Source organism: Schistocerca nitens, chromosome 1 (genome assembly GCF_023898315.1).
Source record: "Schistocerca nitens isolate TAMUIC-IGC-003100 chromosome 1, iqSchNite1.1, whole genome shotgun sequence".
Classification (NCBI taxonomy): Eukaryota; Metazoa; Arthropoda; class Insecta; order Orthoptera; family Acrididae; genus Schistocerca; species Schistocerca nitens.
In genome coordinates this window covers 7039893-7062912 of record NC_064614.1, presented here as the reverse complement: position 1 = coordinate 7062912, position 23020 = coordinate 7039893, and the positions used below count along the sequence as shown (strand labels likewise).

Below are 23020 nucleotides of genomic sequence, written 5' to 3'. Positions count from 1 at the left end.
CTGCGACCGTAGCGGTCGCGCGGTTCCAGACTGTAGAGCCTAGAACCGCTCGGCCACCCCGGCCGGCCTATTCAGGAATTGCTGGCACCTTTAGACTCGGCTGCACTCAGTGGAGGCACTCACCACACATCCACAGTATGTCTTACAAGGTGGTGTGGGTTTGTCTGTTGAAGTGTTCAAGTCTAGAACAATGATCTGATGTATGCATTGCTTGACTGAAATTCGTTAACACGTAGGTGACCTACTGGTGTTGCAGAGGGAGACAATTTAAGTCTCTGGGATTCTTCAGATGTTGGAAGAGCTTACACTGGGGTGATGAATTTGAAACCCCTCACGCCATGAAAAGTATCCCGGCCAGTGGTACTAGAGACAATAAAATCGACATTGCCAAAAAATATTGACAGCATGTTACACGTAGGACAGGCTCCTCAGTGTGGCAGACATCTGAGAGGCGCAGCTGCAGTGCATATTCACGTAAGAGCTCAATTAACAACTGCAAATACATACTCGTTTAATACACTGGAAATAACTGCGCTGTATAAACAGGAGCTAATTCAGGTTATTTTGTCTGTTCACGCAGAAGTGGACAGGAAATGCTGGGAAGGTTTAGTCTGTAAACTAAATCTGAGCATCGCTAATGTTGGGGGAAGTTGTCTTTCCCAGAAGAGCGCTACGGCAGGCGTACTGGAATTTTCCTGTAGCACTGTAGAAGAGTGTGCAAAGTTTTACGTAGAGTTCGTCCGTTTGCATTTCCTGTGTTAGTATTACCAGCTACTACTTCCTGTGGTGTTAACGGACTTTGCGAAAAATAAACACTAGCGAGTAGCGATTCCTAAGCGCGCTGCCGAGGGCTGGCACAACTTTGTGAAACACCACGTAGTTGCTTCAGGTAGTGGGGGTAGAGAGAGCAAGGAACCAGCTGATAACTCTTCAGTTTCCACACCTATGAAAGAGGTAGGCGCGTGACGACAACCCGGCGACCTACCTTACCTTAGGCTTTTATCCCCCACTCCCCACCCTTGATCCTTTTACAACAGAACATAATTTATTTCTTAATACGGCTATCCGTCACTTAAAATTTGTTATTAATCCACTTCGTTTAACAAGAAAAATTAATTTTATACCATTAAAACTATAATAGTTTAGATTTCTCCATCCCCTGCGATGCGGAAATTACTCATCGTGTCCGCAGCTCGTGGTCGTGCGGTAGCGTTCTCGCTTCCCGCGGCCGGGTTCCCGGGTTCGATTCCCGGCGGGGTCAGGGATTTTCTCTGCCTCGTCATGACTGGGTGTTGTGTGCTGTCCTTAGGTTAGTTAGGTTTAAGTAGTTCTAAGTTCTAGGGGACTGATGACCATAGATGTTAAGTCCCATAGTGCTCAGAGCCATTTGAGCCATTTTTTTTGAGCCATTACTCATCGTAGTGAAAAAAATGAATCCGCCATTTCCTGTAGGAAATTTGATGTAGTTTAATTTTTTACTGGGAAACATTTTCGATAGCATCTGCGGTTTTAGAGATATTAAAAAACACCTAAAATGTCTGACCTTCAATCACATCCCCATTCCCACACTCATATCCGACCGGTGGGGACTTTTACTGTGTTTCCATGGACCTGTTCCCTACCACTCAACAAAAGTTTGCGACTACACGAATTTCTTCTCCTATTCAACCCTTTTTCGTCTTCGGTGACTGGGCTACATATGGTGTACACATTTTAATAATATTTATCGAAAAGGTTAAGCATTATTTTTATTCAATTAACTGGTTTAAATTTATATATTTTTTTTTATTCTAATCCTTTGCGGCGTCATTTGAATCACAGTACTCTACTAACTTGTACATTCGCTCCCACTTTTCTTCTTTTCATTCTTTCTCCATCTAAAATATTTATCCGAGTGGCTTTAATTATTTTTATATATTTAGTTCGATTTAATTTCTTCCTCTTTACCATTTTGTATTTTCATCCATGTTATTGCAATTGTTATTTTGTTTGGATTTAATTTCATGTATAATGCCTTCTTTCGTTTAAATCTTCTCTGCGTCATGGTAGCCAAAATATTTCAAATGCGTGTGAAATCTTACGGGACTTAACTGCTAAGGTCATCAGTCCCTAAGCTTACACACTACTTAACCGCCGGCCGCTGGTGGCCGAGAGGTTCTAGGCGCTTCAGTCTGGAACCGCGCGACCGCTACGGTCGCAGATTCGAATCCTGCCTCAGGCATGGGTGTGTGTGATGTCCTTAGGTTAGTTAGGTTTAAGTAGTTCTAAGTTCTAGGGGACTGATGACCTGAGATGTTAAGTCCCATAGTGCTCAGAGCCATTTGAACCATTTTTGAACTACTTAACCTAAATTATCCGAAGGATAAACACACACACCCATGCCCGAGGGAGGACTCGAACCTCCGCCGGGACCAGCCGTACAGTGATAACTAAAATATTTAAAAATCACCGTGGGCAATAAGATTTCTTTTGTCAAAGAAGGCATGGCGGAATTTCGGTCGATGTTTGACCACGCCAGCGAGAACAAACGATTTATTTGTCGTTGCCCACCACGAAGTGAAATTAGTAATTTGTGCACTATTAGTTAAGTGCACTTTTAGTTTAGTTAACGACGTCGAGCCCTGGTCTACGGATGACTACGGCACTCACACTGTACGTAGGCTTCGGCTGTTCCTCTCCTGCCAGAGCTGACCGCGTCGTCCCGTGATGACTCACGGGCTCCACTTGGTATTTGCAGTGCGTGACGCACATCTGCGTATCAGCAGGCCGGATGCAGGACTCTCGGCTCCATCGCTACAATCAGGAACACACAGCCCAGGGAAACTGGCGGTTTCCACTTGGCACAGCAAGGAATTCCAGCCGAACACCACCTCTCTCACCGCAGGACAACAGTTTTTTTATACGACGCAGCCGCTGACTTTGCGCCACACACATTGTTCGTCCATGAGGAGAGGTCGACCAGTAGAAACGAAAAATGTAAATGATTAAAGTGGCGTACAGCTGCCTCAGACTTTTCCAGTAGTTTTACAGCGGCCGTTCATTAGGCACTCTACGTCAAGCTGTAGTGGCAGAAAACCACCACTAATGAAGGGGCCCACTGCAAAGCCACGAGTCGTGTGATAGGCCTAAGTCCAGCGATGTCGCCCGTATCTTGCAGTGTACATCACTATATGATGACCAGAAAAAGGAATAAAAGTTCAGGCAGGAAAAACAAAAAGTTTATGGAATGACTGTGCATTTTTATTCTGAGACGGCAAGGGGCGTGGAAGACCGGTTGTACGAAATGGATAACGTCTTTAAAAAAGGTAATATGACGACCATTAAGAACATTAGAACATAGGTAACGCAATGTAGTCATGAGGCAGAGCCGAGGATGTTAACTTAGGAAATGAGACACTAAAGTTAGTAGATGAAATATGCTATTTGGGCAGCAAAATAACTGACGATGGCCAAAGAGCAGATTGCCGGTAGGAAGACTTAAAGTACTAGCACGTCTTTTCTTACGATATTTATCTGGAATGTACTCTCATATGTAAGTGAAACAAGGACGATAAACCTTTCAGCAAGAATAAAATAAAAGTTTTTCAAATGTTATTCTACACGAGAATGCTGAAGATGAGATGTAGATGACTGATTTTGAGGTTGGGAATGTTCTGGAAGGGAAAGAGCTTTTTGATTTAAAAAAAAATTCATCAAAAAAACTAGACTGCTTGTAGGGATAGGTTGATATCACAAATCCTGCTGCTGTGTGGGGCATAAAATTGTACAGGGAGAGCGAATACAGCAAGCAGAGCCGAATGGATGTAGGCTGCAGTAGTTACACAGAGATGAAGGGATTTGTACATGTTAAGATGGCGAGGAGAGCTGCATGAAACATTTTTCCGAAAAAAATGCATAATAAAATTAACTCGCTGTTTAATTATTACGAGTTTCTGCCACTCAATTTGCGTAAGTCTTAGCATACGATGAGCACAGTCTACAGAAGATGCGTGCTGTCATTTCGGACTTTGGCTACAAGAAGTAATAATTAAAAAACTATACCCAGTACTTCTTTTGCAGTTCGGGCCCATTGGTGTGGCTGCTAGTCATAATGTTAAACGTTCCTTCCAGTTGTAACTACCACGGTAATGTTCACGTTCTTAATTTTACAATGCCAGTATGAAAACTTGTTCGTGTTGCAGCTTACGAGCGTTCAGCCCCTAAATGTAACTTACGCATTCATCGAGCCCTCAAGCGATTAGAAGTGTTTTCTTCGTTTAGTTGTGAATCCATTTTGATGGAATGACAAAGAATAGAACGAACTAAGCTGGGCCGAAGTAAAACTAGACATAGTACGGTCGTTATCTTCAGTCGGACTACTTAACTGATCTCATTCCAAGTTAAAAAGAAGAAACTTCCGTTCAGAGGGCCTGGTGTGTCATTGAATATTCCCTGTTGTTTACTACCGCGTTACGTATGTGAAGACACCACTCATTGATTAGACCTGTTCCGCGTGGCCGACAACTGCCTGCAAGGCATAACGAGGAGCCATCCATGATCGTGGGGAATGTGACGGCGTGTCGCCAATCCTTCCAGTCGTCACTGCCAGTGGGTGAATCCTGATGGCGCCGCTGCTTCTGAGTTCAAGCAGCTCCTGATCTGACCTTACGAGGCTGTTTAGACTCCTTCCCAGACCTCCCTACCACTCAGGACAAAACTGAGGAGTCACTAGGAATAGAAGCCGGGTCCTTCCGCATGGGAGGCAGGGACGTTAAACATTCGGCTACCGAGATGGTCAGTATGCTTACGTTTCCCAGAGATTACTTCGGTACCAAAGAGAATCAAGAGTATGTGGCCCCTGTTACGCGCGGACGTCGCTGAAGGATTCACAGCTGGGTATATTCCAAGAAAGGAATCGTGTAAGTCTACGGCACGCATGCAGCTGGAGCTCTACATCCGCGGGTGTACAGGTTTACCTGTCAAATCAACCTGACGTCTGCTGTGGATGCACGATTTAGGCAGCCAGTTCATCGGTTCACCATAAACTCCACCATGACTGTTCAACGACAATCTAGTTTTGACACGCCGTAACTGTTTTAACACAGGAAGAAAGTGTTATGTGATGTATAGAATGCATGAAGAAAAGAGAAGTGTATTGAATTGTCAATTTGTTATACTAAAGAATGGCAATTTAGGGCTTACGGTGCCGTCGGCGAGGAGATCATTAGGGACGGAGCAGAAACTCGGTTTAGGGAATCTAACGTGCTGTAAGCTATTTAAAGACGCCTAGATCTGAATGGCAGGACAGGGACTTTGGCCATTTAATGCGTTACAGTAAATTATTATATTTTACTTGATTTTAATATCTTTGTGTTTTTTTACAAAAAAATGGTTCAAATGGCTCTGAGCTCTATGGGACTTAACATCTGAGGCTATCAGTCCCCTAGAACTTAGAACTACTTAAACCTAACTAACCTAAGGACATCACACACGTCCATGCCCGAGGCAGGATTCGAACCTGCGATCGTAGCAGCAGCGCGGTTCCTGACTGAAGCGCCTAGAACTGCTTGGCCACACTGGCCGGCTGTTTTTTTTACATGTGAATACGAGTTTCCAACATTACCTTGTTTGTCCAAGAAACTCAACAGCTTGATCTGAAACTACTTCCTGATTTCAAAGTATGGTTCGCTTTCTTTCAGTTTCTTTCGACAGTTAATTCCAGTTCTTATTTTGGGAACTACTGTCAGTCGGTCGACAGTGAGTTCTATTTATTTCAAGGATTCCATTAGTTTTGAATATGCCAGTTTCTTCTCCACTATCATGTTAATCTCTAGTGTAAGATTCAGTGCACTTCGTCCCACCGCATTGTCTTTGTCTATCTTTCTACTCATTACGACTTACCAGAAAAACTGACGTCCGCAGCTCGTGGTCTCGCGGTCGCGTTCTCGCTTCCCGAGCACGGGGTCCCGGGATCAATTCCCGGATTTTCACCCAGATGGCTGCGTGTTCGTGTTGTCCGCATCATTTCATCATCATTCATGTAAGTGGCGAGACCGGACTGAGCAAAGGTTGGGAATTTGTACGGGCGCTGATAACCGAGCAGTTGAGCGCCCCACAAACCAATCATCATCATCGACCGACTGACACCTTGGAGAAGCAGCAGCTGACCTGCACATTCATCACTTGTGAAGGTATATCGCGTAACTTGGGGTATTTGCCCCAGTCGCCTGCACAAGTAAACACACTCTTTCATTCACATGTTCTTATTTGACAGCACAAGCCTTGTGAAGGTATATCGCGTAACTTGGGGTATTTGCCCCGGTCCTGCAGTCTGGAACCGCAAGACCGCTACGGTCGCAGGTTCGAATCCTGCCTCGGGCATGGATGTTTGTGATGTCCTTAGGTTAGTTAGGTTTAACTAGTTCTAAGTTCTAGGGGACTAATGACCTTAGCAGTTGAGTCCCATAGTGCTCAGAGCCATTTGAACCATTTGAACCATTTGCCCCGGTCGCCTGCACAGGTAAACACACTCTTTCATCCACACGTTATCATTTGACTGCACAAGAGCTTTCGCACAGGCAAACCTCGAAGGCATAACAGACAAGCCTTTCCCCTGTATTCACTGCAGCTTGGGCGATTAAGTTGGTTAGCGACCTCTCAACATACGGAAGGGAAGGATGTCAGGCGAAACCAACTTGCAGGTGAAAAGAAGAAGTTTATGTATACACCTGGATCTCCATCAGGTGTATATGCCCGCAAAAGCATTGCCCCAGAAATGAGTTACAAGGGCTCTAATGCTCCAGATCGACCAAGGTCTTCGGGAGGCCGGCCTTGTTCATCCCAAAATAAATCCATAATATTCCCATTTGGGACTTCCTGTGCCTCACTCACAGCTACCGAGCGAGGTGGCGCAGTGGTTAGCACACTGGACTCGCATTCGGGAGGACGACTGTTCAATCCCGTCTCCGGCCATCCTGATTTAGGTTTTCCGTGATTTCCCTAAATCGTTTCAGGCAAATGCCGGGATGGTTCCTTTGAAAGGGCACGGCCGATTTCCTTCCCAATCCTTCCCTAACCCGAGCTTGCGCTCCGTCTCTAATGGCCTCGTTGTCGACGGGACGTTAAACACTAACCACCACCACCACCAATCACTCACAGCTCTTTGCTGAAAACAACGAAGTTCTTCAAAAGCGATACATAGATTCATACATACACACACACACACATACACACATAAACATTCATAAGAGTTTGAATACTGAATGGGTCAATGAACATCACTGTCTGAGAAATTAAAAGTAGTTTCTATCCCCCAATTTCGATCCAGATTTTCGGGAGATTTCCCACGGATTAAGGCAAAAGCCATAGTTGGTAATCCCAACTGGGAATCTCTTTGCCCTACTACAAGCTAGCCTGGTACTACTTCGAAAGAAACCAAGGCTCTGTAATGGGCTGGATCTCCTTCTTCTATCGCTTTCAGAATGGAAAGTACAAAATGTTCTACCCTGAACACATCCAACCTGGGAGCTGACATCTCGCGGCTAGATATGAGCGCGCTTGGAAGTGAACTGTATGAGGTTTTCGCGAGCAGAGATTTAGCAAAGCACGGTAAGCAATTGAAATGACGTAGTTGGTACTCACCGAAGCCGGCGAGGAACTGGTCGATGGTGAGGTATCCGTTCCCGTGGACGTCGAGCGAGTCGAAGACTGCCTCCAGCTGCTCCGGCGTCAGAGGCATCTCCCCGCGCATGCGCTGTGGACACACAAACAGAAGAGCGGCGGTCAAGGTCACGCGGCAGCCGTCTCCGGTTACCTGTCTCTGCCTCTGCGCGCTGGAATTACACCGCCTTGTTAATCGCTGATTACGCGAGCAAGGACGCCGTCCAGGGATATTTCCAGCACCTGTGGTTCTGCCAGCAGGGGAGGGGAGGGGAGAGCGAGAGGCTGAGTAGGGCAACAACAGGCGGCCTGGCGATGATGCGGCGTGCCAAGAAAGCGAAAATTCAAGGACGTTCACTGCAGGTCGTGAATGACTTTTACATTACACCATATTCCATACACCCCACAGAGCGTGGTCTCCGGAATGAAGAAAGAAGTCAGAGCTACACATTTAAGTACTATACAACATCATCAAAGCATCACGTTTGACAACACTAATTCTAACAACGCAATAACCTAAAACATTGATTTTCAGAGGTCCTGTGGAGATATCCCTCAGAGGAGCAGAAATCGTTGCCAAAAATTATGTTCTTTAATTCAGTCCGCCACATTATCACAACGTGCCCTGTCAGGCTCTCAAATACTCATGTTCCTCTGGTAATATTAAGCCCTTGAAGCCTCTGCACAAGTTGATTTTGGTCCTAATGTTGTATTCATACTTCGCACTTCTTTTAAAGAAGGAAAAATGTTGATAACGGGAAAGCACAATAATGTATTGTGTAACACTTACCTAGTTGCCAATTTTTATTAGAGGTTTCGGCAAGATGTTCTACGACTACATCTGACACAACAATCAATTATCGTAGATCAGATAGACCGCGTTGAAAAATTATCAGTGCAAGTTTAGTTTCCCCAAAATATGATTCCATAAGTCATCAGTTAATGCAAATAAGTAAAATGAACAAATTTTTTTTTTTTTTTTCATTTTCGAATCACATGTAGCAGTGGTCACGTGCGAGACAAACGAAATTGAACTAGGTTCGTCCTCAATGCTAAACAGCATGTTTTCTAACTAATTTTGTCGTTTATTATATTTCAAAATTAAAATTACTACATTCTACATTTTGTATGTCGTTTTGAAGAACCTTATTTTTATAGCTTGTGGAGTTTTATGAGAAGTAATCTACTGCATGTATGATTCAAAATTCAATGATAATCCATTCTTCGTTAATCATCTTCTCTTCCTTATTAGTAGAAAATAAACTAACTTTTCGTCTGTCAGTCGATGTTTGTATTATTTCAAGCTGGCTGGTTACGGACAGTGTGGTTTATCTTTAGATCATTTCTCGTAGTTACGAAGTAGCCAGACTTAACGGAACTATTAGTTAGTTTCGCTGCTAAAGTCAAAGAAGTTTGGGGTTTGCTCCTGGTCGTCGTTAACTACGAACCACGATATTTCTACTGCTCCCCCCAGTCATCTACAGGTAAACCATCGAACTCACAACAGTTTCACTGTTGAGAATATGGCAGTGAAACTGATAGTTCCGTTAAGACTGTTGCTCTGTAGTTATGAGAAATGGCCTGAAGAAACAGGTCAAACAGTGTTTCACAGATGAAAAATAAGTCTATTTCCCATCTGTTGATATTTTTGAATATTTAATTAATTTCTTTCCAGTAAAGGGACTGGTACCACTTTTCATTTCTTTTCGTGCATCATAAAAATAGTTCGATCTTCCGAAACTGAAAGTGAAAGATGGTTTATCTAGTCTTTCATAATAATAAAAAAAAAAACAGAGGACCCAGAATCAATCCTTGTGGTACAAAATTTCTCAGTCCTTCAAATTCTTAGAGACTATTGTTACGTCATGAACATGGAATAGACAGACTTCGCTTTGCGTCTTTCAAATAAAATGAAATCGCTGAAACTGCAGTGTCCGCTATTCCAAAATATCTTATTTTTGCGAGAAAATATTATGGTTCACACAATCAATGGCCTTAGCCAGGTCACAAAGTACTCCCAATGGCAGGAATGTGTGATTTGTTGATTCTAATATATTTTTCTGTCAAGATAAATACAGCCGTTTCAGGTGACCGCTACTTTCAAAATCCAACTCGTTTGCTGTTGAATTTGTTTTCTTGTACTACACGATTTTAAAGTGTATTGTACATTATCTTTTCGATTTTTTCCAATTTTGGCAATAAGGTGGTTTAACTAATGAGCAAGCTAGAAAACTTTGAAATGCATTTAAAAATTACAACACTGTATAATGAAGGCTTTCACAACCCATTGTCTTAGCTGCTGTTGACTCTTCTTTGACGTATGGTCGCGGCTCACGAAACTTATTCGTTCCTCACATTTCGTCGAGACATGTGACAGACATCTACAGAGCGCCAGAACCATATCGTGAAACCATGACGCTTGACGCAGTGGGTTCTTTTGTTCTGCATGTACTTGCACCTTCAATCGTCTGATTACTTTACTGTGGTATAGTGAATTAATGTGTTAAATATTTTACGTTAAACGTGTGAGGTATTTTAAGTAAAGGAAGTTCGCACGACTCAGTGTTTGTGACGTCACACTTCCTCAACTGTGTGTCATACAATGTTATAACCTTGCAGGTACAGTGAGCGGTATGTGTGGATACTGTCTCCAAATTGTGCTGCGAACAGAGTCCGTAGTAAAGAGGCAATAAAATAATGCATCAGTACTCATGATTAAGGTTTACTGCATGAGCAGTGAAAATAATAAAGTTTCTTTCTTTCACAATTTAGCGGCGGGTGTCAGCGAGAAAAAGTTTTGCAAAAGGTTTAAAATTATGTGCAAAATCTGCAGGAAGTCACTAAGTGCTCTCATTCCCAAATGGTGGATGAATAAAATACAAGTATTTGCGCGGCGTCAGTTACGCTTCTTGAAGATAATCACACGGTTTTAACTCTAATACTTGTCTTATTGTCATTTTAACATAAGATTACACCTGTTAATGAGTAACTTATTAAAACATTTAAAATTCAACAGCTACGCGAAATAGTATTAAAAATCAAATTTTTGTTGCCCGTGGGAACCGCTAGTTAGGCAACAAGCAACTGTGGCAAAGTTGCGGGTTCATCGATAGTCGCTTAATAATACAGATGTCTGTCGACCTGGTGTGATTTAAGATCGAAACAATTCGAAAATAAGCTCAGGAGCAAACCAAAAGTACATTTGGCAGTTTCCAAGTTCAACTTGTACAGTAACTATGATTCAGTAAAAACATGTACTGTGCTTCCGCTGTTTTTTTCCCCCTCTACAACAGATAAGTACAGAAGATGGTGTTACAGTTACAGTACCCGACAATCTAGGGAATGAAACTGTAATAAAAATAGCAACTGATGATGGCGCCGGGCGCTGAAACGTCTTTGCTCAGAATAATAATAGTTGATTACATATTAGACAGACATGAATTTCCGTAATTTAACCCGCAAACACGGCCACTGCTAGAGGTTTAAAACCAGGCACCAATGATAGTTTATTTTTAATACAGTGGGCAGATCGAGTTACTGTAAGCCTTTCCTGTTAGCTGTTAGCTTTTGTTAATTTATATTTTGACCCTTTTCATGGCAGTACTCGCAGAATGAAAAGGACGAATCAATGAATGGACAGCACGTTTGTTGTCATTTCGTAATCGTTCACTGTGGTTACGACTGGCACTGAAACATCCAAAATGGAAACAATACTAAAATAGGAATTGCACCAAAAGCCAATTCACTGCAGTTGTATCTTTCGTTGTCTATTGTAGTCTGCACACATAAAGAAAGGAAGGTTACGCACCAGCCTATGTCTTTACATTTTGTTCTCTATTTTTGAAGTTACGAAACACTAGAAGTGATCTGGCTGTGGGAGACACGAGCGCTCACGCACTGCCCAGAGGGCGTGCTTCGTGAATGGAGGGGTGGAGCCCGGCCGGACACGGTCGGTACACACACTGACTGCCGGCTGCCAGCTGTAACGGCACCCACTCACAAGGACATCACGCGGCCTTACACAGAAGAGCTCCGCAACTGTGGGAATGTAGCGAGACAGCCAAGACTTGCCAACGGGAAACGAAATGTTTGACGCTGCTCAGTTCACGTACCGAAGCAGAAAATCCGCATTTCATTTCTGAAATCTGCAGGACGATAGCGAAGAGGTTTGTCATAAGGGATGTACTGTATTTTCGACTCATATGTGTTCACAAGCTACGGAGTATGCAAGAAGAGACATTTGTACTTCAACCTGCATATCAACGTCCTACAAGAATGGAAGGAAGGAAAGCACATTATGATGTAAGGTCCAGCTGACACTATGTCATTGGGGACTGAGTACAAGCTCGAAAATGAGGAAGGATGGGAAAGAAAAATACCTTTCTAAAAGGAATCATCCCAAAACAAGCGACTTGCAGATAGAATCGGAGAGTGATGATGATATTATTTCTGTGGCAGAAAGTATAGAGCCGAAAAATTATACCTACTTACTAGCGTGTTGGTCTACCTATTCTGCGTGGCATTCATTCGGTAAGTCCTTGGCCGGTTTTCGCAGCTACACTATGTGATCAAAAGTATCCGGACACCTGGCTGAAAATGACTTACAAGTTCGTGGCGCCCTACATCCGTCATGCGTGAATTCAATATGGTGTTGGCCTACCCTTAGCCTTGATGACAGCTCCCACTTTGCAACCATACCTTCAGTCAGGTGCTGGAAGGTTTCTTGAGGAATCGCAGCCCATTCTTCACAGAGTGCTGTACTGAGGAGAGGTATCGATGTCGGTCGGTAAGGCCTGGCACGAAGTCGGCGTTCCAAAAGATTCCGGTGTTCTATAGGATTGAGGTCAGGACTCTGTGCAGGTCAGTCCTTTACATGGATGTTACTGGTAGGTGCTCGATCGGGTTGAAATAAGCAATCGCCATCCCCGAATTGCTCTTCAACAGTGGGGACCAAGAAGGTGGTTAAACCATCAATGTAGGCCTGTGCTGTGATAGTGCCACGCAAAATAACAAGGGGTGCAAGCCCCCTGCATGAAAAACACGACCAGACCATAACACCACCGCCTCCGAATTTTACTGTTGGCACTACACACGCTGGCAGATAACGTTCACGAGGCTTTCGCCATACCCACACCCTGCCATCGGATCGCCACATTGTGTACCGTGATTCGTCACTCCACACAACGTTTTCCCACTGTTCAATCGTCCAGTGTTTACGCTCCTTACAGCAAGCGAGGCGTCGTTTGGCATTTACCGGCGTGATGTGTGGCTTACGAGCAGCCGTTCGACCATAAAATCCAAGTTTTATCACCTCCCGCCTGACTGTCATAGTACTTTCAGTGGATCCTGATTCATTTTGGAATTGTTGTGTGATAGTCTGGATAGATTTCTGTCTGTTACACATTACGAACCTCTTCAACTGTCGGCGGTCTCTGTTAGTCAACAGACGAGGTCAGCCTGTACGCTTTTGTGCCGTACGTGACCCTTCACGTTTCCACTTCACCATCTCATCAGAAACAGTGAACCTAGGGATGTTTAGGAGTGTGGAAATCTCGCATACGCACGTATGACGCAAGTAACACTCAATCACCTCACTATGTTCGAAGTCCGTGGGTTCCACGGAGAGTCCCATTCTGCTCTCTCACGATGTCTAGTGACTACTGAGGTCGCTGATATGGAGTACATGGCAGTAGGTGGCAGCACAATGGACCTAATATGAAAAATGTATCTTTTTGGGGGTGTCCGGATACTTTTGATCACATAGTGTATGTGGCAACAGATGTGTACGACAGGTCATACTATTCTCGTAAATTACGGACCATTGGGCGCACAGATGTAGCCCTCGATAGTGTCTCAGATCTGTTCCGTCGGGTGGATTTGGTGCCCAAGAGCTCTACATAAGTTTAGTACCATGCTTCTCAAACCACTGCAGCCTGATGCTAATCTTGAGACATGAAGAGTTATCCTGCTGGAAGATGCTAATGCCGTCGGGGAAGACAACAAACATAGTGGTGTGTACGTGAGCCGCATTATAATTCAGGTAGCCCACAGCCGCCTGACATAACTACGACAAATCGCATGAAAGCCGAGGTGAATGTCCCCCATCAAAACACTGCCTCCACCGACCTGCATCCGTAGGGCGGTGTGTATTTCGAACAACTGTTTACCTGCATGACGGTGTAGCTGGACCAAGTGTAACAAGAAACGTGATTCATCCGACCAGGCTTCAGGTTCCCATTGATCCACTGTCCAACCTCGATGAGCCTGAGCATGCTGCAATCGTAATTGCGGATGATTCTTGAGAACAAGCAAGTTTAGGTTCAAATGGCTCTGAGAACTATGGGACTTAACTGCTGTGGTCATCAGTCGCCTAGAACTTAGAACTACTTAAACCTAACTAACATAAGGACATCACACACATCCATGCCCGAAGCAGAATTCGAACGTGCGACCGTAGCGGTCGCGCTGTTCCAGACTGTAGCGCCTAGAACCGCTCGGCCACTCCTGCCGGCAGCAAGTTTCGCATCGCTACCATTTTCAGGTGAGAGAAGGTACGGTGGAATATTGCATTAACCGCTGGTAGTCAGTGAGCAGGCATGCCGTCATTCGGGCTAAGGCAAAACGTTGTTGAAATATTGGTAGACGGGCTAGGCTGGATGGGTGTCACCTGCCAGTCAGCAGTAATTCATACACAGGCAAAGGGATTTCTCCGTTATCGGGATTTCGGTGGAGTTGCTGAGTACTTGACCAGAAGCGGCGCACAGGTATAACAGGTGCGATAGCTGTTGCTTTTGTATCAGGTTCATTCCCAGCCCAGCAGTCTACCAGGGAAATGGGGTTACACCGGACGGGGAGGCAACATAGAGCCGCCAACGGCAGCCTTGGGTTCGAGTCTCTGTCGCAGTACCAGACTCTTGTGCTGAGAAGCCCTCCAGACTTGGTGCCGCAGCACAGTGGGCCTCCCCAGATTACCCCAGCAGCACCCGGAGTCCTGCCCAGGGGCAGCGAGTCGCACCCCGGACACGGCAGCCGCCTTCCGACAAGCCGATGGGTGTGTTCCTCGCTACACGCTTCAGTCGCCCACATGTGGTCATTCATCGAGGGTCGGGCTACTTCTGCAAGCTTTCTGTCGATCTCCATGCGTCGCTGACGACGGTGCTTTGACTCACCCAACTGGGACGAGTTGTTGCCAGCTGGCTGGTGGCTAGGAATCTCCTGGCCAGCTGCGAGCCCTGGGAAGGGGGGGGGGGGGGGGGGGATCGCACCTCCCCATATGGGCGCAGTGGTGATGTACAAGTTGATTATAATAGCTGCTTCTCTCTGGGCCTACACGGACGTGCCAGCCACCCTGAACTCGTAGCCGTTTGACGACGCAGCCACCGTGCTACTCCTGAGGTCTGTTGTACAGGGCTAGTCCGCTACAGAATCCCATGTTCAGCTAGGTGCACTCAGTGGTATGGTTCGAAATGTTTGTACCGGTACCGGCATTTTTAAATGCGATCCATAACTTCGTGAAGTACTGAAAATCGAATTTTTGTGGTCTCTGGAAGCCGTTAGACATCATTGTATTCTGTCGCAATATCTTCCACAAATCGCCACCTGTCCTGCGTGATGAGGTGTGGACGTCCAACATTTTGTCCCCTTGTTCAGCCACTTTCCACAGATGCTTACGACAGTAGCCAGTGAACAAGCGGCCATCTTTGCGTTTCCTCGATGCTCGTTTTCTGCTCCTGGCCAATAATAATCTGCCCTTTGTCAAGGTGCAGTGTGTTTCCCATTTGTGCCCCATATAGTCGCTAGAATAAGTCCACATTGGCCTCTGCTCGACTTATACAGGGTCGTTAAACAAAAGTTTAGAATATTTTGACAGGTGATAGTACCCACCTAAACAAGAAAAATAAGTCCAATAAATCGGGTTAATATGTCAGGCGCTAGAGAGACAGGCAGTCACAATATAACAACTTTAATAAAGTCTTCTATGTATTATGGTACTAAAGTTCCTCCACGTCCCAAATTACACAAGTGAAAAAGAGACAAACAAATTAAAATTCCCGAATCAAAAAATAATTAAGTTCCTCAACACGTGAAAATAGTCAGCTGGTAAGTGAGAGCACAACACTCTTTGAAGGTATGCAAAGTCGAGAAGTCTGAGTAAAGTTCAACATACAACAAGTTCCCTGATTTCACAAGCTGCGACATAATCGCGAATACGAACGGTGATCCAGGTACTGTCAAATGTTTATTTATTCCAGTCTTTGGCCACAATACAAAGTCCTTTGACGATGACATCTTCAGACTATCTTCAGACCTGTTCTACAGCATGTCCTGATGTGATACAGCCGTAATGGCATCGTCAAAAGAGTACTGAGTGTATTACTATATTTTGACGATGCCATTACGGTTTATCACATCAGGACATGGTGTAGAACAGGTCTGAAGATGGTCATTACTGATTCAAACCAGTCACCGTCGAAGGACTTTATATTGTGATCAAATAGTGGAATAAATAAACATTTGACAATTCCTTAATTCTTGGGTTTGGTAATAAACAAAGTCACACAATAGCTTAAGTCGTGAAATCAAACACTTTCAAAATGTCTTACAGTCATACTTCACAGGAGAAGTTACAACGATAAAACTGTACAGTAAATTTCAAAGTCCCGTAAGGACAGAAATGCAGAGTATTAAGTCTTGGCACTATCTTATCTTTTTGGTGAAATAAAAATAGTAGATATTACACTTAGTCTAAACAGAGGAGGCGGCGTGCTGTCCTGGAAGATGGCGTAGGAGCCCACAGCGAAGCAACGTTGAAATCACCCCGTCGACTGCTCCCTGCGACGGAATTGGTTTGCTGAGCTCGCATGCTGGCCTAAACAGCTGACTAACGGTAGGGTACGTGCGGGAGTATTTTCGGTACGTGACACTGGAGACGCAGGAAGAGGTGAGGTAAGTCAGCGACCTCTGCCGTCGCCGTGCGCGCCGTCTCGTGGCCTGGTGGGAAGGCTGTTGTCGCCACCTGCTGGTCTGTCCTCGGAGTACCGGAACTCAAAATTTCCCGCTGCGTCCGTTCCGCAGGAGCGACGTTCGCGGCAACCCACACAACGCAGACGTTGTGCCGTCGGCGTCTTATTTCTAGAGCGCCATGGGAAGTGGCTCTGCCGGCCGGGGTGGCCGAGCGGTTCTAGGCGCTACAGTCTGGAACCGCGCGACCGCTACGGTCGCAGGTTCGAATCCTGCCTCGGGCATGGATGTGTGTGATGTCCTTAGGTTAGTTAGGTTTAAGTACACTGCTGCCCACCGTAAATGCAACACCAAGAAAGACAAGAGGTAGCACAACACAATTTATTTTGTAGATAACATGTTGACCAAGTATCAAATGATTACGTTTACAGACGTCTGTGACATGTGGTTCCTGCCAGAATCTGTAGCCAGAGTAGCCGCCATTGTTGGAGATCACCGCTGCCACACGTCTCGGCATTGAGTCAAAGAGACGTTGGATGTGTTCATGGGGTACATCAGCCCAAGCAGCTTCCACACGTTGCCAAAGATCATCTGGTGTGGCAGCTGGGGATGTAATCTGGGTCACTCGTTGAGCAACCATGGACCACATGTTTTCTATCGGCGAAAGATCCGGAGAGCGAGCCGGCCAGGGAAGCAATTCAATCTGGTTATTGACGAAGAACCTTTCGACAATGCGTGCCACGTGTGGACGTGCATTACCCTGTTGAAATATGGCTGTGGCCGAGCCCTGAAGGTAAGGAAGGACAACTGGCTCCAGCACCTCGGATATGTAGCGCCGGCTATTTAAAGTACCGGCAATGCGTACTAGAGGCGTGCGAGAGTAATATCCAATACCGCCCCATAACATAATACCCGGTGCAAGACCAGTGTGGCTGTGCATAATGCAGCTGTCCAGCATCCTCTCTCCACGGTGTCTCCACACTCGAATCCGACCATCGTGGTGCTGCAGACAGAAGCGTGCCTCGTCAGTAAAGACAACGTCATTCCATTCTGCCGTCCACATCCGTCTGTCATCACACCATTGGCGACGGAGACGTCTGTGGTTCTGCGTCAATGGTAGACGAAGCAATGGACGTCTTGCGGACAGACCACTCTGCTATAAACGGCGTCGAATGGTACGCGCAGACACTGGATGATGCGTTACAGACGCAATGTGCTGTGCTATGGTTCGGGATGTCACTGAGCGATCCGTCACTGCCATGCGCACAATTTGCCTATCAGCACGTGCAGTGGTGCACCGAGGTGAATGCGATCGACCACATAGGTCCGTCGTACCCTCCTGCATCCAACGGTCACATATCCGTATTACAGTTGTTTGGTTTCGTCCAACACGACTAGCGATTTCTCTGTATGATAATCCACAATCTCGGTAAGCCACTATCCTTCCTCTGTCGAACTCGGATACTTGATCAAAAGATGTTCGCTGTTGTCTACGAGGCATAACTGATCGTCTTGTCAAACAACCACAAGGTAAACACACGTGCCGAACGTACACTCGTCGAAATCGCCAAGCCTTAAATGGCGCTATGAGGTGGCGCCACAGGCGCGCGTGATGTGCGTCTGCGCTGAAATTCTAATCAGCTGCAAACTCATGGTGTAAATTTCACTTGATTCGGATGCTTCCTTCAGGGTGTTGCATTTACGGTGGCCAGCAGTGTAGTTCTAAGTTCTAGGGGACTGATGACCTCAGAAGTTATGTCCCATAGTGCTCAGAGCCATTTGAGCCATTTGAAGTGGCTCTAAAATGCACTCTTTCCGAGTTACAGGCGGTTGTTCATCTTCGATATTGTGAAACACGTCTCTTCTACTGCAAGCTCTTTGCTTTCCATATTTGTTGGGAGGGGATAGTATAGACCAAAACAAGGAAAAATTGTAGAATGAACACAAACACTTAAATGTACACTACTGGCCATTAAAATTGCTACACCGAGAAGAAATGCAGATGATAAACGGGTATTCATTCGACAAATATATTATACTACAACTGACATAAGATTACATTTTCACGCAATTAGGGTGCATAGATCCTGATCAGTCAGTACCCAGAACAACCACCTCTGCCCGTAATAACGGCCATGATACGCCTTGGGATTGAGTCAAACAGAGCTTGGATGGCGTATACAGGTACAGCTGCCCATGCAGCTTCAACACGATACCACCGTCCATCAAGAGTAGTGACTGGCGTATTGTGACGAGCCAGTTGCTCGGCCACCATTGACCAAACGTTTTCAATTGGTGAGAGATCTGGAGAATGTGCTGGCCAGGGGAGCAGTCGAACATTTTCTCTATCCAGAAAGGCCCGTACAGGATCTGCAACATGCGGTCCTACATTATCCTGCTGAAATGTTGGGTTTCGGAGGGATCAAATGAAGGGTAGAGCCACGGGTCGTAACACATCTGAAATGTAACGTCCACTGTTCAAAGTGCCGTCAATGCGAACAAGAAGTGACCGAGACGTGTAACCAATGGCACCCCATACCATCATGCCGGGTGATATGCCAGTATGGCGATGACGAATACACGCTTCAACGCGATGTCGCCAAACACGGATGTGACCATCATGATGCTGTAAACAGAACCTGGATTCACCCGAAACGTTGAGGACACCATCGCAGGCGCTCCTGTCTGTGATGCAGCGTCAAGGGTAACCGCACCTATGGTCTCCGAGCTGATAGTCCATGCTGCTGCAAACGTCGTCGAAGTGTTAGTGCAGATGGTTGTTGTGTTGCAAACGTCCCCATCTGTTGACTCAGGGATCTAGACGTGGTTGCACGGTCCGTTACAGCCATGCGGATAAGATGCCTGTCATCTCGACTGCTAGTGATACGAGGCCTTTGGGATCCAGCACGGCGTTCCGTATTACCCTCCTGAACCCACCGATTCCATATTCTGCTAATACTCATTGGATCTCGACCAACGCGAGCAGCAATGTCGCGATACGATAAACCGCAATCGCGATAGGCTACAATCCGACCTTTATCACAGTCGGAAACGTGATGGTACGCATTTCTCCTCCATACACGAGACATCGTAACAACGTTTCACCAGCCAACGCCGGTCAGTTGCTGTTTGTGTATGGGAAATCGGTTGCAAACTTTCCTCATGTCAGCACGTTGTAGGTGTCGCCACTGGCGCCAACCTTGTGTGAATGCTCTGAAAAGCTAATCATTTGCATATCACAGCTTTTCTTCCTGTTGGTTAGATTTTGCGTCTGTAGCACATCTTCGTGGTGTAGCAATTTTAATGGCCAGTAGTGTATATCTTAAGAGGTATAAGTACTTGCACATCTCCGTTGTTGCAAAACACATCTCTTCTATTAAACAAGTGCTCATAGATCTTAATATATACATTTTACGAGCCTATGTTTGCTCGAGAAGCAAAGAGTGTGCAGCAGAAGAGACGTGTTTCACAATATCGAAGAGAAACAAGTGCTCGTAGCTCTTAAGGTTTACTGGACATCTTTTACTTGTTTTGGTGGGGACTAACATCTGCAAAAATATGCGACGCTATTTTTACACCTCGTATATTTTCCTGCCGCGACACGCGGCTGCAGCACCAGCAGGTGGCATTCAGTCCCGCTGTGATCGGCCGTCACATTGTTTAGTATACCTTTTCGGTTGCTGCGTCTCTACTATAGCATTTTTATTATGGAGACTCGAGTTTAAGCTTTGATTACACGCGAACCCATAGGTCTATGGCAAAATGAGTTATATCAATATTTTTCTTGTTTTATTCTGCGTTAGGCTACACGGATATTTTTTTTAGTTAAAAAAAAAAATCAAAATGTGTGTGAAATCTTATGGGACGTAACTGCTAAGGTCATCAGATCCTAAGCTTACACACTACTTAACCTAAATTATCGTAAGGACAAACACACACACCCATGCCCGAGGGAGGACTCGAACCTCCGCCGGGACCAGCCGTTTAAAGTTCAGTGTCTAGTTTTTATTTTAGATTGTAGTCAGGCTGGAGTTTTCGCTACTAACTGCTCATTTGAGAACTATATCTTGAAATGTGTTTTTCCGAGGTTAATGAAATTTTAATAGGTTATAGGCACATGTATTTGTAGCGGAAACCTCAAGTTACAGAACTTTTCAATCACCCACACAAAATTTCTTATGATTTCTTTAAAGTAAGTTTTTCTCAGCCCTAGATGAACACATAACCGAAAGCATGGGTTTATTTTGAAGGTCTCTTTTGTCGTTATACGAAGCTACGGCCAGTGTGACGCTTTCAGTTACATGTTTATCTTGGACTGAGGTAAAGTTACTGTAGGAAAATCATAAGAACGTTTTTCGTGTGACTGAAAAACTCTGTAACTGGAGATTTCCACTGCCAATATGTGTCTACGACACATCGAAAATTCATTAACATCGAACAAATATATTTCAGACAACATAGTTTTGATGTGAGCAGCACGTAGCGAAAACGCGGAAAACCAGACAATCTTTACTACAATCTAAAATTTACAAAAAAATGTATTGAACTTTAAAACTAAATTGCTCCATACAGCCCACTGCAGAATAAAACAAGAAAAATATTGGTGTAACTCATTTTGCTGTAAGCATATTGGCTCGCTTGTAATTATAGCTTAAACCCGAGTCTGTATAGTAAAAGAATCCGCTAGTAGGGATCACGCCACACACACGCCACATGCGGCTGATCGTCGGACCTCTACAGGAAATAAATACCCAGTCCGGATAGGAAAGTTCGTATCTGCTCTTCGAAGCCTTCGTTACGACGATTCAAAAGCACAATTGTTACTTATTTCGATTTAGAACTATTGCGTTGTTCTGTGCACAGATAGAGTGTAAATTATTAAAAAAAGTAATAGAGAAAAGGTACGAATTTAATATGGAAAGGAATATAGCCCTTATAGATTACGTGAAAGCCTTCGATGGTATAAATAGGCAGATGTAGTGGGGCGTTCTAGAAAAACAAGGTTACCTCCAAAACAACAAACAAGTTCTGAAAGATAAGTAGACAGACACTAAAACAATGATTAGAGCAAGTGCAAGAATTTCAGATATGATACGAGTGAATAGGGGGGTCAGACACGTGGGGAGTTCGTCAGCCGCGGTGGTCTAGCGGTTCTGGCGCTGCAGTCCGGAACCGCGGGACTGCTACGGTCGCAGGTTCGAATCCTGCCTCGGGCATGGGTGTGTGTGATGTCCTTAGGTTAGTTAGGTTTAAGTAGTTCTAAGTTCTAGGGGACTTATGACCTAAGCTGTTGAGTCCCATAGTGCTCAGAGCCATTTTTGAACCACGTGGGGAGTTCATGAGTGACATTATTTAATATCTATATCGAAGACATCTTATGAAGATTGAAACACTATTCACATAACCTTAAGGAACGGATTTTGGAAAGAGGCAAAAATTAAGTGTTATAAAGCTACGGCCCTACGGTACTGGGATGAAACCTGGGCTCTTACGAAGAGGGCCAAGAATAAAAAACAGACAGCTGAAATGAGTTTTCTAAGAACAGTGAAAATTTGACCTTGTCAGGATCAAATTAAGAACCATGAAAGTGAGAAAAATTGAATGTTGAAGGCACAAACAACTTAACATAGAAATACAGAAAGAGGTGGAAAGAACATGAGAGCTGAATGCTGCAAGAAAGACTGGCGATACAGCTGTTGAAATAAGGCCGAGATGAAGATGAACTAATCCTGGTAAGCCCAAATTTAGATGGGTTCAACAACAACTTTTGAAGACGATCTGGAATTATCATAATCTCTGGAAGTGAAGGTGGTGGTGGTGGTGGTGGTGGTGATGATGTTTAAAGCGAGTCTAGGTTAGTTTATGTGTACTGATTTTCGGTTCACGTTGCTACAAGTCTCTACAATGTTTTCGGCCATCGGCTTAGTCTCCATCTTGGTATCCAAACGCTGCGTGGTTCGTTACATTGCTGCTGCGATGACCGTTGACGCATATTGCTGCAGACAGTATGAAACGAGCTTGACTATCGCTTAGACGTCTGGCGTATGAACAAAGGGCACTCACAGAACATTTATCGAGTGTAAAATGCAACGTTGGTGATTTTAAGATCCTATAAATGCATCAATAACATCTGAACATGTAATTCTTTGGAAAATATAGAGCTTTGAAAACGAGTGGATCATGCATTTTATTCACAGTGTTTCATATACAGTTTTTTAAAAGTACAAGTAATTAATTTCATTCAGCGATGAACGTCTTCAGATCTGTGGCTAAATATTGGTAACGCAGTAGTGCGCTAGGTTGTGATTTCTCCACGTTAATATTCAGATGTAAGGCTTTTCAACGCTCAATGAATTTAATTACACGGGTTTTTTATAAATTCATGCTCAATGACTGTGAATAAAATAGTTTTAATATTATA

The 23020-nt window shown here is 44.7% G+C and overlaps 1 protein-coding gene across 3 annotated transcripts in view; it reads right to left on the bottom strand.

Moving 5' to 3' along the window:
- LOC126240414 (EF-hand calcium-binding domain-containing protein 4A-like) overlaps window positions 1-23020 on the bottom strand; it is a 794844-nt gene that overhangs the window by 82516 nt on the left and 689308 nt on the right. For all 3 annotated transcript variants that reach the window (XM_049947923.1, XM_049947924.1, XM_049947925.1), the window contains one exon: window positions 7621-7732. In XM_049947923.1, coding sequence (XP_049803880.1) covers window positions 7621-7732 — 112 coding nt within the window. The remainder of the gene's footprint in view (window positions 1-7620; window positions 7733-23020) is intronic.